General features: G+C 42.5%; 1 protein-coding gene across 1 annotated transcript in view; it reads left to right on the top strand.

Moving 5' to 3' along the window:
* The first annotated feature begins 15431 nt into the window (after positions 1-15431).
* Positions 15432-21418, top strand: part of LOC147692784 (uncharacterized) — a 794918-nt gene continuing 788931 nt past the window's right edge. Inside the window, exon 1 of the mRNA XM_086939553.1 lies at positions 15432-16188. Coding sequence (XP_086795679.1) covers positions 15923-16188 — 266 coding nt within the window. The 5' untranslated portion in view covers positions 15432-15922. The remainder of the gene's footprint in view (positions 16189-21418) is intronic.

Here is a 21418-nt window from a genome sequence, read left to right as displayed (position 1 = left end):
TTGTTGTACCATCAGATCTTTGGACAGAATGCAAAGTTTCTGTGGGTTGGCCAAAAGAAGAGCCTGCCCGAGACACAATTACAGGTGTTCCATCGAAAGATGTTATGGAAATGTACAATAAAGTAATTTATTGGCTAAAAGGAAAAATTCCCCGAAAGAAGTAGACTGGGTTAAAATTGACAGGACAAATCAAGAGCCAAAAGAATCAGTACATTCTTTTTATGAAAGGTTGCTGTTAGTATTTAAACAGTACAGTGGCTATGAAAAATTAAGTGAAAAGGACATGAGCCACTTTATTTACAGATTTGTCTACGGCCTGAGACCTGAAATTGGTGAGATGATTAAAAATGGAATTGTGTGCTGGCAATCAATTTCGGTTGATGACATCCTGAGAAAGGCAAAATATTGCAGTGATGAGATAGATGCCAAGCAATGGCAGGGAGTAAAAGAATTACAAGATGAGGCAGATGAAGAAGAGAAAAACACATGGTTAAAAGCAGAGTGCAGACAGTGAGAGGAAGATGGAGTTTGGGTCTACAAAGATGGCAGACCTGTTATGCCAAATTGTATGATTGCTGACATGGCACGGAAGTACCATGGTCCAGGGCATTTAGGGAGAGATTCCATGATCAGACTATTCAGAGAGACATGGTTCAGTCCAAAATTCAGAATCATAGCAGAGTCACTTTGCCAAAGATGTTTGACCTGTCAACAAATGAATCCGAACAGGAAAACGGTCGTAAGTTTGGGAACCATAGGACGGGAGGGTGGTCCTTTTACCAGATTACAGATGGATTTCATTGATATGCCAAAGCACAACAAGCTCAAATACGTGCTTGTATTTGTTTGTCTGTTTTCAAGATGGGTGGAAGCTTTCCCAACCCGTCATAATGACTCAGTCACTGTGGCAAAATTGCTTTTGAGGGAGATCATACCTAGATATGGTTTTCCGGTAACTATTGAAAGTGATCGCAGAACGCATTTTTAAAACAGATTGCTAAAACTGATTTGTGAAGCTTTAAACATTGAACAGAAGCTGCATTGTGCATACAGACCAGAAGCATCAGGTGTTGTAGATCAGATAAATGGAACAATAAAAAACAGGATTTCAAAAATGTGTCTAGCCACAGGAGTGAAGTGGACGGATGCTCTTCCACTTGTTCTGATGTCTTTGAGAAGTACTCCAGAGAAAAAGACAGGCCTTAGTCCCCATGATATCTTAATGGGCAGAGTAATGAGGCAAGCATTTGTTCCAGTTGGCAAGCTTTTGAGTATTAATGATAGTGCAATCATTGAATACTGTCAGAACCTTTCTGATGTAGTTAATTCTGTATTTCATCAGGTGGGAACAGATGTAATAACTAAGGAGAAAGAACAAGCTCATGATCTGTTGCCTGGAGATTGGGTGAGAGTCAAAGTTCATCGAAGGAGAAACTGTTTAGTACCTAGATGGCAAAAGGCAAGACAAGTAATTCTTGTCACAACAAATGCTGTAAAGTGTAGAGGTCTGAAAAGGTGGGTGCATGCAAGTCACACCATTCGTGTACCACCTCCTGATAATTCTGATGAAGAAAGTGAGACAATAACTGATTCTGATTCAGAAGGAGATCCTGAAGATCAAGAATCTGATAATCAGCAAGAAGATCAACATCTGGAGAATCTAGATGCAAATCAGGCCTTGAATGAAAAAAATCTGGAAATTGCGACTGGAGATCAAGATGTTGATGAAGATCTGAAAGAAAAAGAATCTCGAAAAGAAAAAGAAGATTCAGAAGAAAAAGACTCTGAGCAGGATAAAAATCTAAACCAGGAGAGTATTGAAAGGCAAAGGAGTAGCTCTGTATGCAGGAACAAGAATTCTGAAACTGGGAAGCTAAAGGTGATCCCTGAAGAAGAGGAAGAATTACCAAGTATCAGCTGTAAGGATGATGTTCCTAATGGAGTGAAGCTGCTGAGTAAAGAAGTTCCTAGATACAGATTTGAAGTCTCAGAAACAGACACAGATGAGAGTGATGAAGAATCTGAAATAAGAAAATTCAGAAAAAGAGCTTGGAAAGCTGAAAGTAACGAAAACGTGCCAAAGAAGAAAATCTTTAGGAAAGGAAATATTTGGCCAGAAGAAAACCTGAAATTCAAATTAGTGAAAAAATCAAAAGAACAGATCAATGAAGTTTCTAGTCAGGGAGGTGACTCTGATAAGAAAGACGAAAAGAATAAGAAAATTGAAGTAATCACTCGTAAGACAAAAAGAGTAATTAAGCCAAATCAAAAGTATAAGTCCCCAGAGTGGACGTATATCATAATCCCACCAATTGTTGAGATAGGAAGCAGTAGTCAAGAAGATTTGGAAGAAGCTAGTGACAATGATTGAAATTGTTTAATTTTGGATAAGGGTTTTTAATTCCTGGCATAAGGCTGAAGAAAATGTGTTAGGTGACATAAGGTCGAAGAAATTGTGTTAGTTAAATAACACACATTCATGTGACGCAAGGTCGAAGAAAAGCTGTTGTAGGGTTCTTTTAAAATAAAAAAAATTAAAAAGGGGGGATATTTTAGTTTTAGTTTTATAACTCATTACTTACATTATTTTAAATTTTTGTTTTTCATTTTTTGTTTAGTCATTTTAAAATGCCTAGCTCTGATACTTCAAGGTGCTCTATTTTGAAAAGATGTTGCAAAATGTCTTCAATTTGTGTGGTTCTCTTGTTTGGTTATTTTTAGCTGTAGTTTATCCTTTTGGAATTGATAAGCAGAAATTTAAGACTAATATATCAAGTAAGGTAGAGACTAAACATGAAAAACATGCTGGCAAGTCTAGCAGAATTATTGAGCATAATCCAGAGATCCATCAAGATAGATCTGTTGGAGATTTTTCTAGCAATTCATTTTCTAGGCTTTTATCAGAATATGTTAAAGTAATGAATGTAAATTATTGCTATGCCTGTGTGAAGCTGCCTGCTTCTGTCTCAGAGGGGGTTACTTATAACATGTTACCTCTCACTTATGGCATCACTTGCAGTGTAATTGCTAGCCTGTTTTATCAAACTGGTCGACTGGAGTATTATTACTCAGACTTTGATGAGGTTTTTGCAAACCTCAAAGTTGTAAATAGCTTAAATAAAGTGAAGCCTGCAAAGCAGATGAGGGAATTATTTTTAGTAACTAATGAACTTAATTATGAATAAGCTTATAGAAACAATTTAACATGCAAGATGAGAGGTGAGGAAAATACTTTCCTGAATATGGTTGAGGAGAGAAGGGCTATTTACAAAAGAAATGAGGTGCTAAAACATGCTAAGTCCAAGTTCTGGCAGATGGAGGATGCTAAGCTTAATGGTGTTAACACAAATGCAGCCATACACATTGATGAACCAGTTAGTGGAAAATTTAGCATTAGAAGAGATAATACGCTTTATGATAACTTTTTTTGTTGGTGCTAGTCAATGTGAAGATACTTATCGTATCATAGGGGGATGGGGATTTAAGGGTGGTAGAGATCCAATTTTTCCTGGAATTTATTTTATTTGTGGTAATAAGGCATATTTTAGCCTCCCAGACTATTGGTATGGGACCTGCTATCTTGGACTAGTTTTTCCAAAGATTTTTCATGTTGACAGAAATGAAAAGGGTACCTTTGAATTTGGTGAACACCTGAACAGGTTCAAAAGAGAAAGTTTTACAGAAGTCATGGGAGACATCTTTGGGGCAGTCATTCCTATGGTAGGAATTACCATGAATTCAATCAAAATTAGAAAAGTTTCCACAATTGTAGATAGATTGTCTACAGATACAGCAAGTGGTTTTCAATTAGTCAACACAGAACTTGTTGCTACCAGAAGCATGGTTATGCAGAATCGTCTTGCATTAGACATTCTGCTTGCAAAAGAGGGAGGAGTTTGTGGGGTTTTACATGTCCAGCATTGTTGTACATATATTCCTGACAAGAGTCAGAATATAGAGTCGCTTATTAAAAACATAACAGCATTTCATGAAGAGATAGAACCCCTGGAGGAAGAAAATTTCACTGAACGAATAGGCAATAGGATTGAGGCAATTAAAGAATGGTTTTCAGAGATTGGTGGCTCAATCATCGGCAAAGTGCTCTGTCCAGTAATTGTCATCATTATGGTGATGTTGCTGTTAAAAATTAGTTGCATGATTCACAGGAGAAAGAAGCATCAGAAGGAAAAGAGGAGGATTTATAAACTCAGAAAGGAACAAGAGAAGGAATACGAGTTAGAGGAAATGTGAAGAGCTCAGTTTGAAAGTATCGAGCAAACAGCAGAGACAGGGGTTTAGGGAAGACTAATACTGAAAGAACTCAAAATGTGACGTCTCTAAATTGGGTTCAAAATGTTCTAAATTTTGGGTGTTGTTTGGTGATTTTGAAATCACCAGATGAGGGAGTTGATGGAGCGAGCTTCAGAAATAATTTTATTCTGGCTCGTGAAGTTAATCCCTTGTAACATGAACTAATATCTTAATGTGTTATTGCACGTTTGTTCTACTAAATCAATCTAGATTAAAAGTTCATCATTGCACTACACGTGGGACTAAAGATAAATGTGCTCTTGTTGCATTTGCAAGTATGATTTATAATACATAACTAATGTTGTTTTGTCTGTCCTATTGTCTTTGTCAACATTAATGCGGCTGATTAATTAATGGCATGTGCTTAGTTTATATGTGCTATTTTCTATGTTATGTTGTTGTCTATGTTGTGTTTGTTTATCTTTTTATCATTTCAGATTTATGAAGAATTCTGCTGGACCTTATGAAGAATGGTAGATTATAAATGTGCTGCTTTTCTATGTGCTTCTGCTAGGTGACTTATACTAATGGGTTAACATTAGTAATGAAGGTTGGGTAACAGAATGACTTTCTTTTCTTGTATTAATTATCCTTTTGTGTTTGTTTGGATACTAGCCCAAGAGAAAGGCTTGAGGCCTGGTTCTGGAAAATGTTGGTTAGCCTGACTGAGAGGAGCCAAGCACAGCCATGTTGAAGTTTTTGCACAAGAACTTTTCTCTGAAATAAACTGAAGCTCAAACAAAGACATTTGTGCGTAATGTGCTCTGAAAGATATTATTCCAAGGCTAAGGAAGTGACAAGAGTCGGTTTTGCCGAGCTATGGAGGAAACTGTGAACTGACTTTAGTTATTGTATCAATCCTTCGGAAGCCGGTGTCGCTTCATGTCAATGGACAATGACGAGTGACATTATGGTATTTGGAAGCGGTGGCCTCTCGGTGGTCTGACAGACAGCAACCAATCGGGTTGCTGGAAATTATTAAAAATATATCGTTTAGTTTGATTAGTGAGTTAGAAAAAGTATAAAAACTTAGCCCATTGAGGGGAGCGGGGCTGACTGTTCCTGAGGGAGAAGTGCTGTCCGATTTTCCTTGGACACGTAAGAAATACCAAATGCATTTCTAAATGTCTTTTTCTTTACAGGTCAGAAAGCTTAACTTAGGGAAATAGGGTTGATGTTTATTTTAATTCATTAATTTTGTGCAATTTTGAAATGCCAGACTTTTGTGCCAATAAACTTAAGGATAATACTGATTTAATAAAAATGTTTGCAATTAATAAATGAGCTAATAAAGAGTTTGAAACTGAAACTTTGAATCTTTAAAAATAAAAGACTTAAAACGTCAAGCTGGTCTTGATTAATTTAGTCGTTGCCATCAGTTAATCCATTGACCAAAGTGGTCTAATTAAATGATATTCTTGTTTATCTATGAATAAAATGTTATACTGCAGTTGTATATAATGTACATAATTTGTTTCGATAGTGTGATTAATTAGGCCACATGATTCAGTTGCTCACTTTTCTGTCTCTGTTATATGGGCCTTAGTTTGATTAGTAGGGTGAGTATTAGGTAGAGATTGGTACTTATTGAGAGACAGAATTTCTAAAGTGACGCTGGATCAGCACGTTTGTCAGGAGGGTTGTTCCCTACCTAAATAATAAATACCATCTGGATGAGCCAAAATACAGTTCTTAGAGAATCTCTACTCAAGTTTATCCACAGGTATCTATGGCACAAGAAGCGGGTAGTTCCCAGAATTATGTCTGTTCATTTTAGACAGTACTAGCAATTTTAAAGTCAGAAACACAACATAATAACATTCCCATAGCAATTTTGGAAAGTAGAGAACAGTTTAATAAACCTAACTACAACAAAACATAAACAATTGTATAGGAGTTTTATGAAAAAAGTAGCAATAAAAACTAAAGAGTCAATGCAAAGTCTCAGTTAGGGTTGGCAGTGAATTATGTGCAGCTAAAAGGATGTCGGGTTACCCAAGTGGGAAATAAAAATCCTTCAGAAGGGAAAGTTTCAACTCAAGGTTAAAGGTGGTGAGGGTCCCTCCAGTGGAATACATTAACACTGTGCTCCCACTGATTTAAAGGCACTGAGCAAGATAAAGGTGGATTTCTAAACCATTGATGTCTCATTGTGGGTTGCATATATTTGCCTCCTCATACTAACCTAAGTTTTTACCTTTGGATTTAGTCATGTATTTGGTTCTCAAAATCCTTCATTAGGCAAAGCTGGAGCTGGGGAGGTAACCATGAAGCTGCATATGTTTACTTCCAGGTCCCACTTAACCTATTTTCATTGCAGTAAAAATCTCTACAGGGGTGTGACCTCCTTGGCAAAGCCTCTGCACCTTGTGCTGGTCCTCCAGAAGTAGAAATAATTGACCAAGTTCCACTTTTCTTCAGCAGCTGGGAATGTGTTTCTGCTCAACTCTAAAATCACCTAGTAGAGTTCTAGCAATTATATCTTTCTCCAGTAAGGGCTCATGCAGGGTCCAGTCCTCTGTGGTCAGCTGGGCCCTCCTGCTTTTGTGTCCCTGGATAAGGAACACCAGAAGGTCCCTTGCATACGCTAGTAGTACATAGACTTAAGTTAGTACAGTTGTGACTATAGGAAAGAAGGAAACACTGTTCATCCACTGCTCGATGTGGTTCCAGGATTTATTGTCCTTGTTGTGCGTTCCTTCGTTCAGAGTCTTAGCCTAGCCAACACGTGTTTTGTCGCTACCATGAAGTACACAGCGACTTTTTCAAGGCTAGAAATATATAAGGTACACAATTATATCAAAGTTGGTATAGGAAAATTAACGCCATTGGCAGACACCCAATGTGACATGTTAAAACAGAAAAAACAGCATGGTACGTATGATCTCTAAACGAATGTGGAAACCCAGGTTGTTATAAACAGAATGTATAACGCATCAAAACTTTTTTATATAAAAAGATTCTTAACTAATGAGGAACAAAAACTGTGTTTGGAAAGCACTAGTGAAATTCTATGACTAGTTATTGTGACAGCACTAATGTGGTTGAATAGTATTGTGACAAAACAATCCTTAATGCCCTGTGGCATGGTAACTTCCATTACTTAAAATGGTGACTTGTGCAAAGTGCAAGTGTGAATTTATGGACCTATCCCCCCTTCATGTCGCCAGTCCAAAGTCCATGCAAGCATAGAAAGAAAAAAGGGTACAGTTACCTAACTTCCTATGGTGGAGGTCCTATAGGAAAGCAGGGAAAGGGATTGAAACAGAGAGATTAGTGCTCCAGAATACAACCACTGCACGAAAACACTTGATGTGTGGATGGATAGTAATATAAAACCAACCTTTTTGTCGGTTGTACTTCCGTCCTGAAGGTGTCTGCCAATGGCGTTCATTTTCTTATACCCACTTTGATACAATTGTGTATCTTATATATTTCTTAGCCCTGAAGAAGTTGTTGTGTACTTCATGATAGTGACAAAGCATATGTTGGCTAGGCTAAGACTCTGTATGAAGGAACAACAAGGAAAATAAATTCTGGAACCACACAGAGCAGTGGATGAACAGTGTTTCTTTCTTTCCTACACTCACAACTGTACTAACTTAAGTCTATGTACTACTAACGTGTGCAGGGGACCTTTGAGTTCTGTGTCTGTGGTTTACCACAATCTTGGGAGAGGGGTGGTTCTCCCTACCCTTTTGCACTACACTTACACCTAAGTCTATCCAATAATATTCACGTACTGACTTAGAGCATCATCACCCCACTAGAACAACCACCAGGCGTGCAGTGTCTAGTTTTATGTCATTTCTGGTCCGGGGAGCCCAAAGAACCTTTTTATAAAGTTAGATTTCCACCAAAGTTTTCAAAGATCTGATTTCACCATTAAATCAGATTTTTAAAACTAAGCGGAAAATAACTTTGAACGTTTTTCCAGCATTTTCCCAATCAAAGATACAAAATATAGATTTAATATAACTTAGACATGTCTCATGGAAAATATAGTTGGACCTACATAGTGGAAATGGATGTTAAGCCTTGAGCCATTGTGAGGACACAGTTTTTAAGCATACATTGTGTCACATAATATACACTAGGTACCATGCCTTCATGGTATAGAAGGAATATTTTAGGAGTGACCTGCTTTTTGTAGACAAATCGGTTTACATATATGGTAAAGGCACTTTTGCATGCTATGTGTTACACCCATGCTTTTAAACTGCATTCCAAAAGGGGGTGGTGATGGACGGAGCATCTGAATCAATCAAACACTCACACCCAGTCAAAAGACTCGGGTTTAATCCATCACCGTTCTTTATCCCACTCTGCCACCCCAGATCAGACATGGCCATATGCAAATCAGTCTGACCCTGTGCCTCATGGGAACAGTCCAGCCCGAACTGTCTGTTGAATGGGTGTGAGTGTTTGATTGGTTCAGATGCTCCGTCCATTACCACCCCCTTTTGTACCGCTTTTGGCCGCCATAAGTGTGGCATGGTATGCTCAGACGTGAGTCCCTTGCTCACTTTGCCACTGGATTCAAGCAAGCCGGGCTGCAGAGGACTTGAATGCCAGAAACCGGTGCTCGGAAGCTTGTTTCCGGTCCAGGGAAGGCATGGCTTGGCAGTTCGGGCTGGACTGTCCCATGAGGCACAGGGTCAGGCTGATTTGCATATAGCCATGTCTGAACTGGGGTGGCAGAGTGGGCTAAAGAACGGTGATGGATTAAACTCAGATCTTTTGACTGGGTGTGAGTGTTTGATTGGTTCAGATGCTCCATCCATTACCACCCCCTTTTGTACCGCTTTTGGCCGCCATAAGTGTGGCAGGGTATGCTCAGACGTGAGTCCCTTCCTCACTTTGCCACTGGATTCAAGCAAGCCGGGCTGAAGACGGCTGGAATGCCAGAAACCTGTCCTCTGAAGCTTGTTTCCGGTCCAGGGAAGGCATGGCTTGGAAGTTCGGGCTGGACTGTTCCCATGAGGCACAGGGTCAGACTGATTTGCATATAGCCATGTCTAAACTGGGGTGGCAGAGTGGGCTAAAGAACGGTGATGGATTAAACCCAGAGAGATTGATTTGGTTGATTGATGTGTTTGCAGTTACATAAGTATATATACTCTTTCAGTAAACCAGGCTTTAGGGTATGCAGTGCTTCAAACTCCTATGCATTATGCATGTAGTTGTGTAACCACCTTCACATTTGTGCTTCAGACCTACAATTCCCCAGTCAGTATCTATATGCTCCAGCTAACACAGCGTGCCTCCTGTTGCAATTTGAAAATGACTCTTTTGGTACCATGTAGTAATTAATTCAGTAAAGTAAAAGTGAACCAATTAAGAATTCACTCAGTGTCTTTACTTATATTTAAGTAAGTAAGTAAGTAATTTTTTATTTGCATAGTTAATTAAAACCATTGCAATTTCTCCATAAAAAAATTTCATCTACACACAATACATTTTTCACCATAATCATAAAATTACATCTACATAAAAAATATATATATTCTATTTCACGTTTCCTATTTAAAATCATGAAGTTAATACTTATTAACGAACATTATTAAATAAGATTCAATTTGTTTTTAATGTCCGCGGCTTAGTGATGGTGGTCGAAATCCACCATTCTCTTTTCCACCACCTTCATAGATCTAATCCTTTTTAGACAAACATTATTAGATATAATTCAGCTTGATTTAATAACCTCTAAGAACTTTGTAAAGGGTCAAGTTTCTGCATCTTTTTTTCCACCCCTTCATGGATTTCACCAGGCTACAGTTCAACTGCGAGTCGTTGGGTGCAAAACAGGCAAGAACTGCATGTCTTCGTGAACGTATTCCTCGCTGGTTAAATTGAACTTTCAACAAACGTTTCCTTTCCTCCAGCAGTTTAGCGCAGGAGCACAACAAATGTGGTATGTCCTCAGGTACCATGCCACATAAGCGACAGAGAGATCCCCCTTTATCCTTTAACCAGTGTGGAAAATAACATATACAAGGTAACAGGCCCAATCTGTACTTTAAAAACTTCAATGTTGTAGTTCTTGAGTACCCCAAGTCAAGGTAGCTCTGTTGACCTTATTTAGAATAGGAGTTTAGGATAATCCATCCATGTGACTTCTTGGCAACAGGCGCCTTATCTTCAATCCATGAAAGATGTTTTGTTATTTTCTTTACTAATCTTTTGACGGTAGTATGATCAGTAGGGGTATTCCACAACTCCTGTAGTCCTAGGTTCAACAAGCTTTTTTTCAAATACTTAGCAGATGGTGAAGCTGGATTCCTCTTTAGTTCTGACCATAAGAAGCCATTTAAGGTTCCCTTTTTGGCCTTCCGGACTTTGTCCCATGTGGTTATGTAAGCCCCCTGTCTTGCCAGAGACTGCTTCTGACCGCCAAACTCTAGCCTAAGTTGAGCCGGGGAGGTGTATTTAGGGAGGCTAAAGATGATCCTGTATGCAGCTGTCACAGTTTTATCCAGAATCGCTGAGTCTCTCCCTCTCTGTACTTCACTCCCATATGTAATTGTGGGTAAGAGTTTGGCTCGTATAACTTGTACCAGGGGCAAAAGAGATGGACTGGTGAGTCTGCCATTTAATTTTTTGGGGGAGATTGCTATAGCAATGCCTTTTCCTCTAATGCTGGCTTTCTGAGTGATTAAATGGCCACTATTGTCAATTTTAACTCCTAGATACTTATACACTGTTGTATCTTTTATACGGATGTTGTTCCAAAACCAGCCGTGTGATGTTTTCCCTTTCTTGTTGATTGACATTGTTTCGGTCTTCTCCAAATTTATCGTCAATTGGTTTTCATTAGAATACCTCTGCGTGGCATCCACAAGATTTTGCAGCCCTATTTTTGTATGACTGATTAGAACTATGTCATCAGCATAGAGTAACGTTGGCAGTATTTGACCTCCTAGTTTTGGTGCGTGAGAATTACAATTATTAAGGATCGGTATAAGATCTCCTAAGAACAAGTTAAAAAGCGTTGGGGCCGGAACACATCCCTGTTTAAGACCCTTATTGGTTGGGATACATCTTGACAAATGAGAGCTGTCGCCCAGTTTCACCTGTATCCATGTTTCACTATGCAAGTCTTTACTTATATTAATGTAATCATTCACTCAGTAAGCATGTACTCATGCAGTGAGGCAGGTTTTAGGGAAAGCAGTGATTTAAAGTGCTATGTATTATACATGCAGTGGTGTAATAACCTTTATATTTATGCTTGAGGACTACATTCCCCACTCACAATACATACCAGGGGTCTCCGGCCAGTAGCTCGGGAGCTACTGGTAGCTCACCGACACCCTGAAGGTAGCTCTCAGAGGTGAAGCCAAACCAAACCAAGCTCAGAGATTCTGTGTATTCATAACACTCAAACCCAAACTGTGGTGGCGTATGAATTAATCAATTAGGGATGTATAGAGCTCACTATTCACCTGTGAGGGTTTCCAGGCGCTGGGGGAGTTATTGGGGGGATTTGTGCAGCTTTGGTCATTTGAAAAGGGAGGTGGTATGGCTCTTCCTGAATGCTTTCAGTGTGGGTGTTCATCTGATGCTGAGGGGGAGTTCTTTCCAGGTATTGGCCATGATGTACCAGAAGGGTGTGTCTCCTGTCTGGTTATGTGAATACAGAGGATTTCGGCCAAGGCCTGGTCAGCGAAGTGGAGGTTTCTTTTGTGGGTGTAGAAGGTGATTGAGGTATTGGAATCCGGTGTTGTGGAGGGCTTTATAGGCGTGTGAGCAGCTTGAAGGTCACTGTTTTTTCAACGGGGAGCAAGTGCAGTTCTCGTTTATGCTGAGTAATGTGGTTTTGTCGTGGGATCCTGAGGATAAGTCTGGCTGCAGTGTTCTGGACAGTCTGGAGTTTGTGGAGTACAGATTTGTTGATTCCGACATAGAGGGTGTTCCCGTAGTCCAGCCTGCTGGTGATGAGTGCTTGGGTGATGGTCGTCTTTAATTGGGGGGTGGGACTATTTGAAGGTCTTGCTGAGTATGTGGAGGGTGTTGAAGCATGTGGAAACTGCAGCGTTGGCCTATGGGTCTGTCACATGAAACATGTTTATGCACTTAAAATCTAAGTTGGGGAGACTTACTGTTGTGGTAATACCATTTGTGGCACACTGTATGTGGTGATTTGAATTTTACTTGATTAGAAGCATTAAATATAGATAAACGTTTTTTGGTGGTTACTACTGACAATTGTGTTTAGGGTGGAGATAGTGTAATGTTAATAGATACCCCCAGCACAACCCCTACACTTCACAAACACCACTACACTATCGTAAACCCTAAACACTATCCCCAGTATGAACCTCTACAGTACATAAACTCTATTGCACTACTCTAAACCCTAAAACACTACCCACTACAGTAGACGAACACTACTGGACTATCCTAAACCCTACAACACCACCTTCCGCACGATCCCCTACACTACACAAACAGCAGTGTACTACCCTAAACGCGAAATGTACCACCAACACGAACTCCTACTTTTAAATATATATATATTTTTAAAGTTTTTTTCTGTTTTATGGTTTTTTTAAAAAGAGAAAAAACTCAACAGAACAAACAAAAGCATGAACTTTGAGGGAATTAAAAAAAAACTAGCATTGATGGTTATCAATTGCTCTGCAAACTAGGTCTACTGATTGCTCCCCATAACAAATTAAACAAAAGTACTTCATGCAGTGCATACTAACTTTCACAAATTGGGCACGTATGTCTCTTGGTGATGTTAAAGGTGATGCCACAGAGGTACTTGGCATTGCCGGTGGTGGAGGTGTATTTTGGCGCAGTCTTCTACATCCTTCGTGAGCATAGATCACAGGATGCAGGGATTGGAGGTGCTTGTGCATACTAGCAGTGCCACAGGAGTATTTCTTGTTTGAATATCCTCTGGACAGCACTGCCTGGCAAATCTTGCATGTCACCTTGGTGGCATTACATTTCTTTTGTCCCTTCCGGAAATGTAAAACATTTCCATACAATGGATGTGTATCTTTTGGGAGGGTGAGGTTCTGGTAGAAATTGTTCAGTAACAAAATCATCAGAATCAGATGATTCTTGTAGTGGTATAGCCATTTTTGAATCCAAAAAAGAAGTTCAGGTTTCCAATGACGAAAAAGTTAGGTTTTTCTCAGAACAGGTCTTCTCTTAAGGAAGGTCTAAGAAGAGTGATTATAATGGGTGGGGTTCTTCAATAGTTAAAACAGTAAGTGTTATAAACCAATTAAATCTCTTTTTTTTGGGCACATTGGATGCGCGTTGAATGCGTACACGCAGCACACAACTAGCGTGACTTCTCAAAATTGCATTTAAGAGTAATATACATTTATTAAAACTAAAATATTATTATTTTTTTCTCCTTAATATTTATATTAAGTATATATATATATATATTTTTTTTTTGTACCGAAAAATCTCGCGGAAGTCGTGCGCCCACCGCATTGAACACGTATATGACGTCATGCTGAAACGCGCACGCGTGGTGTGGCGTGATACGTATATATTGCGTACAGGTCGCATAGCAATCGCGCATAAAAATACACGCTTATCGCACACCCTACGCGCATCCTACAGAACAATTGTAAAATGGCTACGTTCTGCACAGCAATCGAGAGAGGTGCGCTATGGGGACGGGATTGCTCAAAAAACTATTTTTAAAAATAAGAAAAGAAAAAATATTTTTATAAATATAATTATATATATATATTACATTTTAAAAAATAAATATAAATTAAAAATGTGTAATGTAATCTAAAAAAATATATCTAAAATAAAATATATTTAAAAAAATTTGAAAATCAGTATCAAATAAATAAATATAACAATTAATAGATTTTAAAATTGTTATTGAAGAAATCTTTCAGAATCACTGAAAAAGACCTTGGGTTTCAGGCAGGTTATACTTTGGAATTATCATTTAAAAAAACTTTGAAATTCACTGAAAAAAACATTGGTTTCAAGCAGGTTTTAGTTAGGAATCAGCATTTTCAGTGAAAAAAAAAAAAAAATATATATATATATATATATATATATATATATATATATATATTGAAAACCAGTCCAAACTCTCAATTAAGAAAGGTGCTGACTCAGTGAATCATAATCCAAAGAATATTTATTTTCTCAGTTGCTGTATATATATATATTGCGCGAAAGCCAGTTGCTGAGAAATTAAACTCACTGGAGCCGTGGTCTCAATATTGCAGTAGACTTTATTAAAGCAAACTTGATCTCCGTGATATATACACGCACACATATGTGTGTGTGTGTGTTATGTGCGCCTCTATCATTCTTCAGGGGGTCTATCAATTTGTGTTAGTTCACTATTTCATAGTGTATATCTCCAGAATGTGTCTTTGCATTTTCTTTCTGTAAAACCACAGGAATCTTAAGTTTTCTGTTCAACATCAAAAAATATGCACAGGAGACATTTAAAAAAAGATAAACCTGTAGCTTTTCTTTGCCCCATGGCTAGAGGTGTTGTTTGGTATGAAAGTAGTTAAACCATGGTTTTAAGCTTAGCAAAATGCGTGCTGCTGGCTATCTGTTTTGAAGTTCCAAGCAGAGCTGCCCATCTGGCCAGGACCCAGAACAAGGAGGCTAGCATCCTGTGGCACATACGCGTGATCCAGTATATTCTAGCGGCACCGGTACCCAGAAGGGCTTGAAGTCTTCTTTACATCTATGACATGCCCATTCATCCTTCTCTGCCCTGCTCTGCACATCACGCTAGTGCTGACAGTGGAGCTAAATTGCTGAGAAGGTTCCTGTCATTAGCTGCCCCCCCTCAGGGTTGCAGCTTCCCTACGAGGACGGATGCTAGCGGGGGAGAGTCATCAAAACCCCTGGGCCCAGAGCTGTGGTACCCCCCGCCAGAAGAAACCAATCCAACAGCGCCGGGGCCGCGGGAAGAAACAAACAGGCGCTTCACGGGATGAGGCAGGACTTCCTCGGGCAGAGAGGAGTGCGTTGCACCAGCATATTTCTGCACAGCAGCGTCCACCCTGCACAGCACCGGTGTCAGCCTCGCTGCACAGCACTGGTCGGCAGCAGAAGCTAGCCGTGGACAGCCGTGAATCATTGGGGAGGGAGTGTGTGGCAGCAGAGGAGGGAATGTGGTCGGTGAAGCAGGCAAGCGGCAGTGTGTGGAGCGAGAGCCCGGTTAAGGAGTGTGAGAGCCGGGGACAGGGAGGCTTTCTTTTCCGCCTCTGAGGTGTCCTTTCTGACTTCTGGGCTGAGGGGCTCCTCTGCGGGGCGCTAGGCGCCTGTGTGCCTGCAGACTCCTCCAGCAGCAGGCAGCCGGTCTCCCCAGCCCTGGAGGGAGGGAGGCAGAGGCAAGGGTCCTGTCTCTGGACATCGCACCACTAACACTGGATCGTAACCCGCGGTACCCCAGGAGGGCAGGTGCCGCAGAGAGCACACGGGGCCAGTAGAGGCGCGGGAGCCGGGCGTCCCCATCTGAACCGACGGTCAGTGCTGGCTCTGGGGAGCCAGCTTACCCGCAGAGCGAGCCGCCGTGGTGTGTTGCATTGCCATCGGCTTGGAGCCGGGGCTCGCATAGGGAGCTAGGGACCCGCCTGTCCGGGTGCCGGCCATGGAGAGCCCGGCCCCCGAGACCCCCAGTCGGGCGGCGGAGTACCTGCAGGAGCTGAACCGCATCATCGAGACGCAGCAGGAGCTGCTGGAGCGCCAGCGGCGCCGGATCCAGGAGCTGGAGCAGCAGGTGTCCGGGCTGTACCGGGAGAACTCGAGCCTGCAGGAGCAGCACCAGCGGCACCTGGTCACCTGCCTGAGGCTGCAGCAGGGGGGAGGCGGCGGTACCAGGCACCCGCCGCTGGGTGGCACCCGAGAGCATGCCAAGTAAGACTTCTCAGACCACGTGTTATTGGGGGGCTCAAGCCGGTGGCATTCTCGGGCTAAAGGAGGGGCGTCCCGGGGCAAGGGCTAGGCATTGGCGGGCATTCTTGGGCCAAAGCATGGGGGCATCAAGAGACAATGGAGGGGCATCGCAGAGCAGATGGGTAGCACATTGAGGCTCAAGGAAGAGCATCCTCTCATCCTCTGACGACATAGAAGTATCATGGGGCAAGGGGGGAAGGGTGGACCATGTGTCCGAAGAATGCCATTCTGGGGCTAACGCAGGGGGTCATGCAAGAGACAAGGGACAGGCATCCGGGGAGGTGAGGTGTAATATGAGACTAAAGAAAGGCCCCCTGTGGCAATTAAGCGGCTTTCTGGGGCCAAAACAGGTGACCATCAGTGGGAAAGGGTTAGACATCCTGGCACATATGGGTGACCTTCTGGGGGTCACATTTGAAAGCCACCCTCGAGCAAGAAAGACACAGTGGCGTACCAAAACGTGAGCGGGCAAACCTGCAAGATATGCCGAAGGGGGCCCTCACACTTGCATCAGTAGGGGCTGAAGGGGCACCCTTCAGTATGGGTAAGCCTGGGGGTCCCCCACACCGCGGGGCTGCGGGAGCCTTTCTTACGCCCCTGGAAAGAGACATCCTTGAAAGAGGGGTAGCATTCTAGTAACAAAGCAAGAAGGGGTCAGGGGGCATGCCAGGGACTAATTGGGCCAACTCAGTGCCATCCTGGGCTTGGCATTCTGGGGTCAATGCAGGGGCTGCTATGTGGCCACTGGGGTGGCATTAGCTGCGAGGGATAGTAACATTGTCCCAAGCAAAGCATAATATGGGGGCACCAGCGAGTGACTGTGGAGTGTTGAACCAATAGGGATGCTCGAGGGTGAAGAAGTGATACTGTGAGCAAAGGGGGTCAGGGTGCATGGGGGGGATAAACGAATAGCATTATTGGAGAGGAAGGCATGGTTGGGCTAATAAACATATCTATTGTAGGGCTTGGAGAGTGCTGAGAGCAAGTCGGTGTTGACGTTGAGGTCAAATAAGGTTTTCTTAGGGCAATATTCAAGGTCTGAGGCAGCAATGCCTGGAAGCTGGATGGATAAGTAATCACGTGCAGGCCTGGGAATCATGAGAGCTGTGGCGCAGGAGGTGGGGGGAGGGGGGGGGGGGGTGTGGGTAGGGGGGGGGGTTCACCCGTTGATCCTCCTTTGCCCAGAGATGCCTCTGGCTTGCATGCCACATGCACAGAACTGTGTACATTCCTTCTCATTAGAGCGCACAGGTACATTCAACATTCGCCTACTATATATTTGTTGTTGTCATTCCTACAGTTGTTGGGGTAAAAGAGAGAAAAAAACTAATTTTGACTGAATTTCATCTTTGCTCTGTCGGGTGCAACTTCTGCTGGGACATCAGTGTGAGGGTACTGGGCGTGACGCGGTATCTTTCTCTCTACCAGCGTGCGATGCGTGATTTCAAAAGGCTGCGTTAGTATTCGGGAGAGGAAGTGTTTCTGCTCTGCCTCTTATCCTCCTGAGAAGAGAAACAAGAGGGCTCTCTGTGCCCAGTTCTGCTCCGGCGGTTGGGCTTTCTGAGAACTGTGCAGGCATCTGGCTTTGGCTTGAGTGATGTTTTAGCTTGGGCATGTGGGCATCTCTTGCCCGGTATCATGCGGTACCCGATGCTTGTCTGTCTGTCCCAGGTACCACCTCCGAACAACAACATCTCTGAATTGTGCTCAGATAGTAGGTTTGCGGTCTCCCCGCGCACCACATTCACACAATGAATGGGTTTGTTATAGTGTTAATATGTCTTCCGAATTTTGCATCACCCAATACCATACTGTACATTTCTGTCTATCTGAAGGATGTGTGCACCGTCAGCAAAGGGGCGTGGTCGATAGCTCGTGAAAGCACGGACTGCTGTGATAGACTGGCCGTGACCGCTGCCAGAGAAGACCGTCTCTGTGCACAAGATCACACAGGAAGTCACTCGTGTTGTGGGGCACTGATGAGGGGCCTGTGGTTATGTGTGAGACAGAACTGCATGGTTCTTGCATTTATATCAATCATAAACTATGGATTCCAGCTGACAGGGCGCTCGCCTCCCTGTCTTGTAGTGCCTGCTGGCTCCAGGGCAGAAAGAGCCCCCTGTGGCGGTTCTACTTTTGTCGAGTCAGAGTGACTGGGCGATCTGATGAGTCATAATCTCTGGCACCTGTCCAGCAGCGGTCGGAATGTACCAGCAGTGGGCATACTGTGCCAGCCTTGGACAGAGCAGGCTTGTAACGAGCAGAGGATGTCCGTTCTCTGTAGGGTGCTGAGGGCAGTGCGGCAGCTATGGGTCGCGTGCCTGTCTCCAGAAGCGCGTGCCATTAATGGGCTGAGTTTGACCGCCTTGTGTAGAGTAGTGGGCGTTGTGCCAGCCTTGAGAATATGCGATCCTGCTTATCTTGAGCAGTAATAGGGCAGTGTGTCAGGCTTGGCAGCATGTGCCAGGAATGGGGAGAGTCTGCCAGCTTTTGCAGAGTGAGTAGTAAAGGGCAGTGTGTCAGGCTTGGCAGCATGTGCCAGGAATGGGGAGAGTCTGCCAGCTTTTGCAGAGTGAGTAGTAAAGGGCAGTGTGTCAGGCTTGGCAGCATGTGCCAGGAATGGGGAGAGTCTGCCAGCTTTTGCAGAGTGAGTAGTAAAGGGCAGTGTGTCAGGCTTGGCAGCATGTGCCAGGAATGGGGAGAGTCTGCCAGCTTTTGCAGAGTGAGTAGTAAAGGGCAGTGTGTCAGGCTTGGCAGCATGTTCCAGTAATGCTATGAGTGTGTCAGACTTTTGTTGAGTGGGATGTAATGGGCAGTGTGACAGTCTTTCAGATAGCGGGGTGGTATCCTTGGACAGTGTGTGCCATTAACGGAGCACAATTGTCAGTGTTGTTTAGAGAAAGTCAATCATTGGAAGACTGTGCCAGCCATGGGCATCAAATGTCTGCCTTTTGAGCTGTGTGTCAGTAATGGGTACAGCCTGCAAGCCTGAGGCAGAGTGTGCCTTCTCTGGGCAGTCTGTGCCAGCAATGAGAAGAGTGAGTCAACAAAAGGCTAGAGTGTGTCGGTAATGGGTTTGGATATGCCAGTAATGACATACTGTGCCTTCCGTGAGCAGATTATACGAGTGATGGGTAGAGAGTTTGGATAGCATGTGCCATCTCTGGGTAAAGGGGCCAATAATTGCCAGTGTGGCCACCATGGGCAGTTTGTGGCAGCAATAAGAGAGTGTCAACATATGGTAAGGTGTGTGGGAATGGGGTAGAATATGCTACTAATGAGATACTCTTCCATCCTTGGGCAGACTAGATGAGTGCTGGTCAGAGAATTTGTGATTTGGGTGGCATATGCCATGTTTAGACGAAGCTTAGGAGCTATAGGTAAGGGTGGTCATAACAGGCTGCATCTAAAATAATTATTACTAATTACCGCAAAATTGCTCATAATTTTGCATAATTGTGTGAAAAGTGTAATCCAACATTTAGGGCCATTTTTCTTACTTCAAAATCCACCCTTGCATGCAAAATGGGCCAAAGGATGCCTTTGGCAATAAGAAAATAACTTTTTGACAAAAGGGGGGTCAGGTTTGTGGGCTTTAATAGGTCCAACGTACAAGCCCTAGATGCATTTAACAAAGAAAAGAGTTCGAAGTTCCTAGTTGTTGTGTTAATCACCATTAGAATGCCATAGCTAGTGAAGTCTGACAGTGTATTTACAGGAGGTCAAGGAGGGGAATTCCTCCTTTTGGAACTAGGGTTCTCACACACTCAGCAAGCTAGGTGTCATGTTTCATCATTTGAGCCTGCTCCTCGTCGGGCCGGCGCTGCAATGCCCGATGGGCACCCTTAAAGGGGTTCTTTATCAGAGATCTTTTGTTCCTTGCTGTAAGGGTGCACTGGGTGTGAGGGGCCACGTTGAGTGTAGACGTGTATTGTGATGTTAAAACAGGTGAGGGAATCCTCTTTGTTAAGGCTTTATTCTCTGAGGGACCCTGCCTCAATAAAATAACAGGGGAGGGGTAGCTTATTTTGTTCTTAATGTGACAAATTGCATACTCTACTCCCAGATGGTCGACATATTTCTCACCCTAAATTTGTCATGTAATGATCAGCGGCGATTCTTCAGGACCGTGAAAAAGTAATTGAATAAAGAAAACTATCTACATATGTGTGGTAAGGCGCATTGCTACCTTCCAATGGCTTTCCCCTCGGGAACTATCCACTAGGAAAGTGAGGCAACCTATAGTAGTATAAGATTTGGCCTCATCAGGTGCAGCGGAGTTAATGCACACCCAAAAAGTGGTGTCTCTGCTCCTCGTTGGAAACCCAACATCCGTCCTAACCTGCTCTGCTGCTCCCTAAGAAAATAACACCATAGGCTACAGGATATAGACAGCAGCAGCCAGCAGTCACACTCCATCTCTTAGTTTGTTTTTGTACTGCTGTGGTAGGATTTTTTCCCCAAATTACTCTTAATTTCTCCAGCTGGAGTAATCACATAATTTCAGTAATCTCAGATCACAAGAGTAATGCAGAATTACATAAATTACTCTAATTATTCCAGCATAATCAACATTTCTTCCAGGCCTAGTAATAGGCAGCTCAAGAGTTAATAACCGCTAGCATCCTCTGAGAGAGCATGTTACCAATCAATCAAGAAAACTTTATTCAAAGTTTACAAATAAATCAACCATGAAACTGTCAGTCATTTCAACATAATAAGATGACAAATTATCATAAAAGTGTCCACTGAATAAATATACAATATGAAAACATAGTGCTTTATTAAAAATACAAAAATCCTCTTCTGGCATACAGTAAAACAATATAATATCGAAAACAAAGTATAAAATCCCACTAATCACATACTTGATATCGGCAATCCGTAATTAAGCAAATGTAAATACAGCTGAAGTTTAAAGCAAAAAATAATTCCTACAGGGATTGGTTGGCATGTTGCATCCTTCAGGTCCTAGCATGGGGAGCAGCTGCACCGCTCCATCCTTCCTTATCCTTGTATATGAGAATTGTAACTGCCTCCACTAGGACTCGCTAGATATTAAGCTGCCAAAAAGCATTGTAGCTGAAGATCAGCCAGGTTTATTGAGCAATATTTAAACATCAAACAGGGTTTCCTGGGTCGAGCAAGGTCTGTCAGCAAGCTGCGGGGACTCCCTACCCATTAGCTTAAG

This window comes from Lissotriton vulgaris, chromosome 9 (genome assembly GCF_964263255.1).
Source record: "Lissotriton vulgaris chromosome 9, aLisVul1.2, whole genome shotgun sequence".
In the NCBI taxonomy this organism is placed as follows: domain Eukaryota; kingdom Metazoa; phylum Chordata; class Amphibia; order Caudata; family Salamandridae; genus Lissotriton; species Lissotriton vulgaris.
Note: the sequence above shows the minus strand (reverse complement) of the source record. Positions and strands in the feature narration are given on the sequence as shown.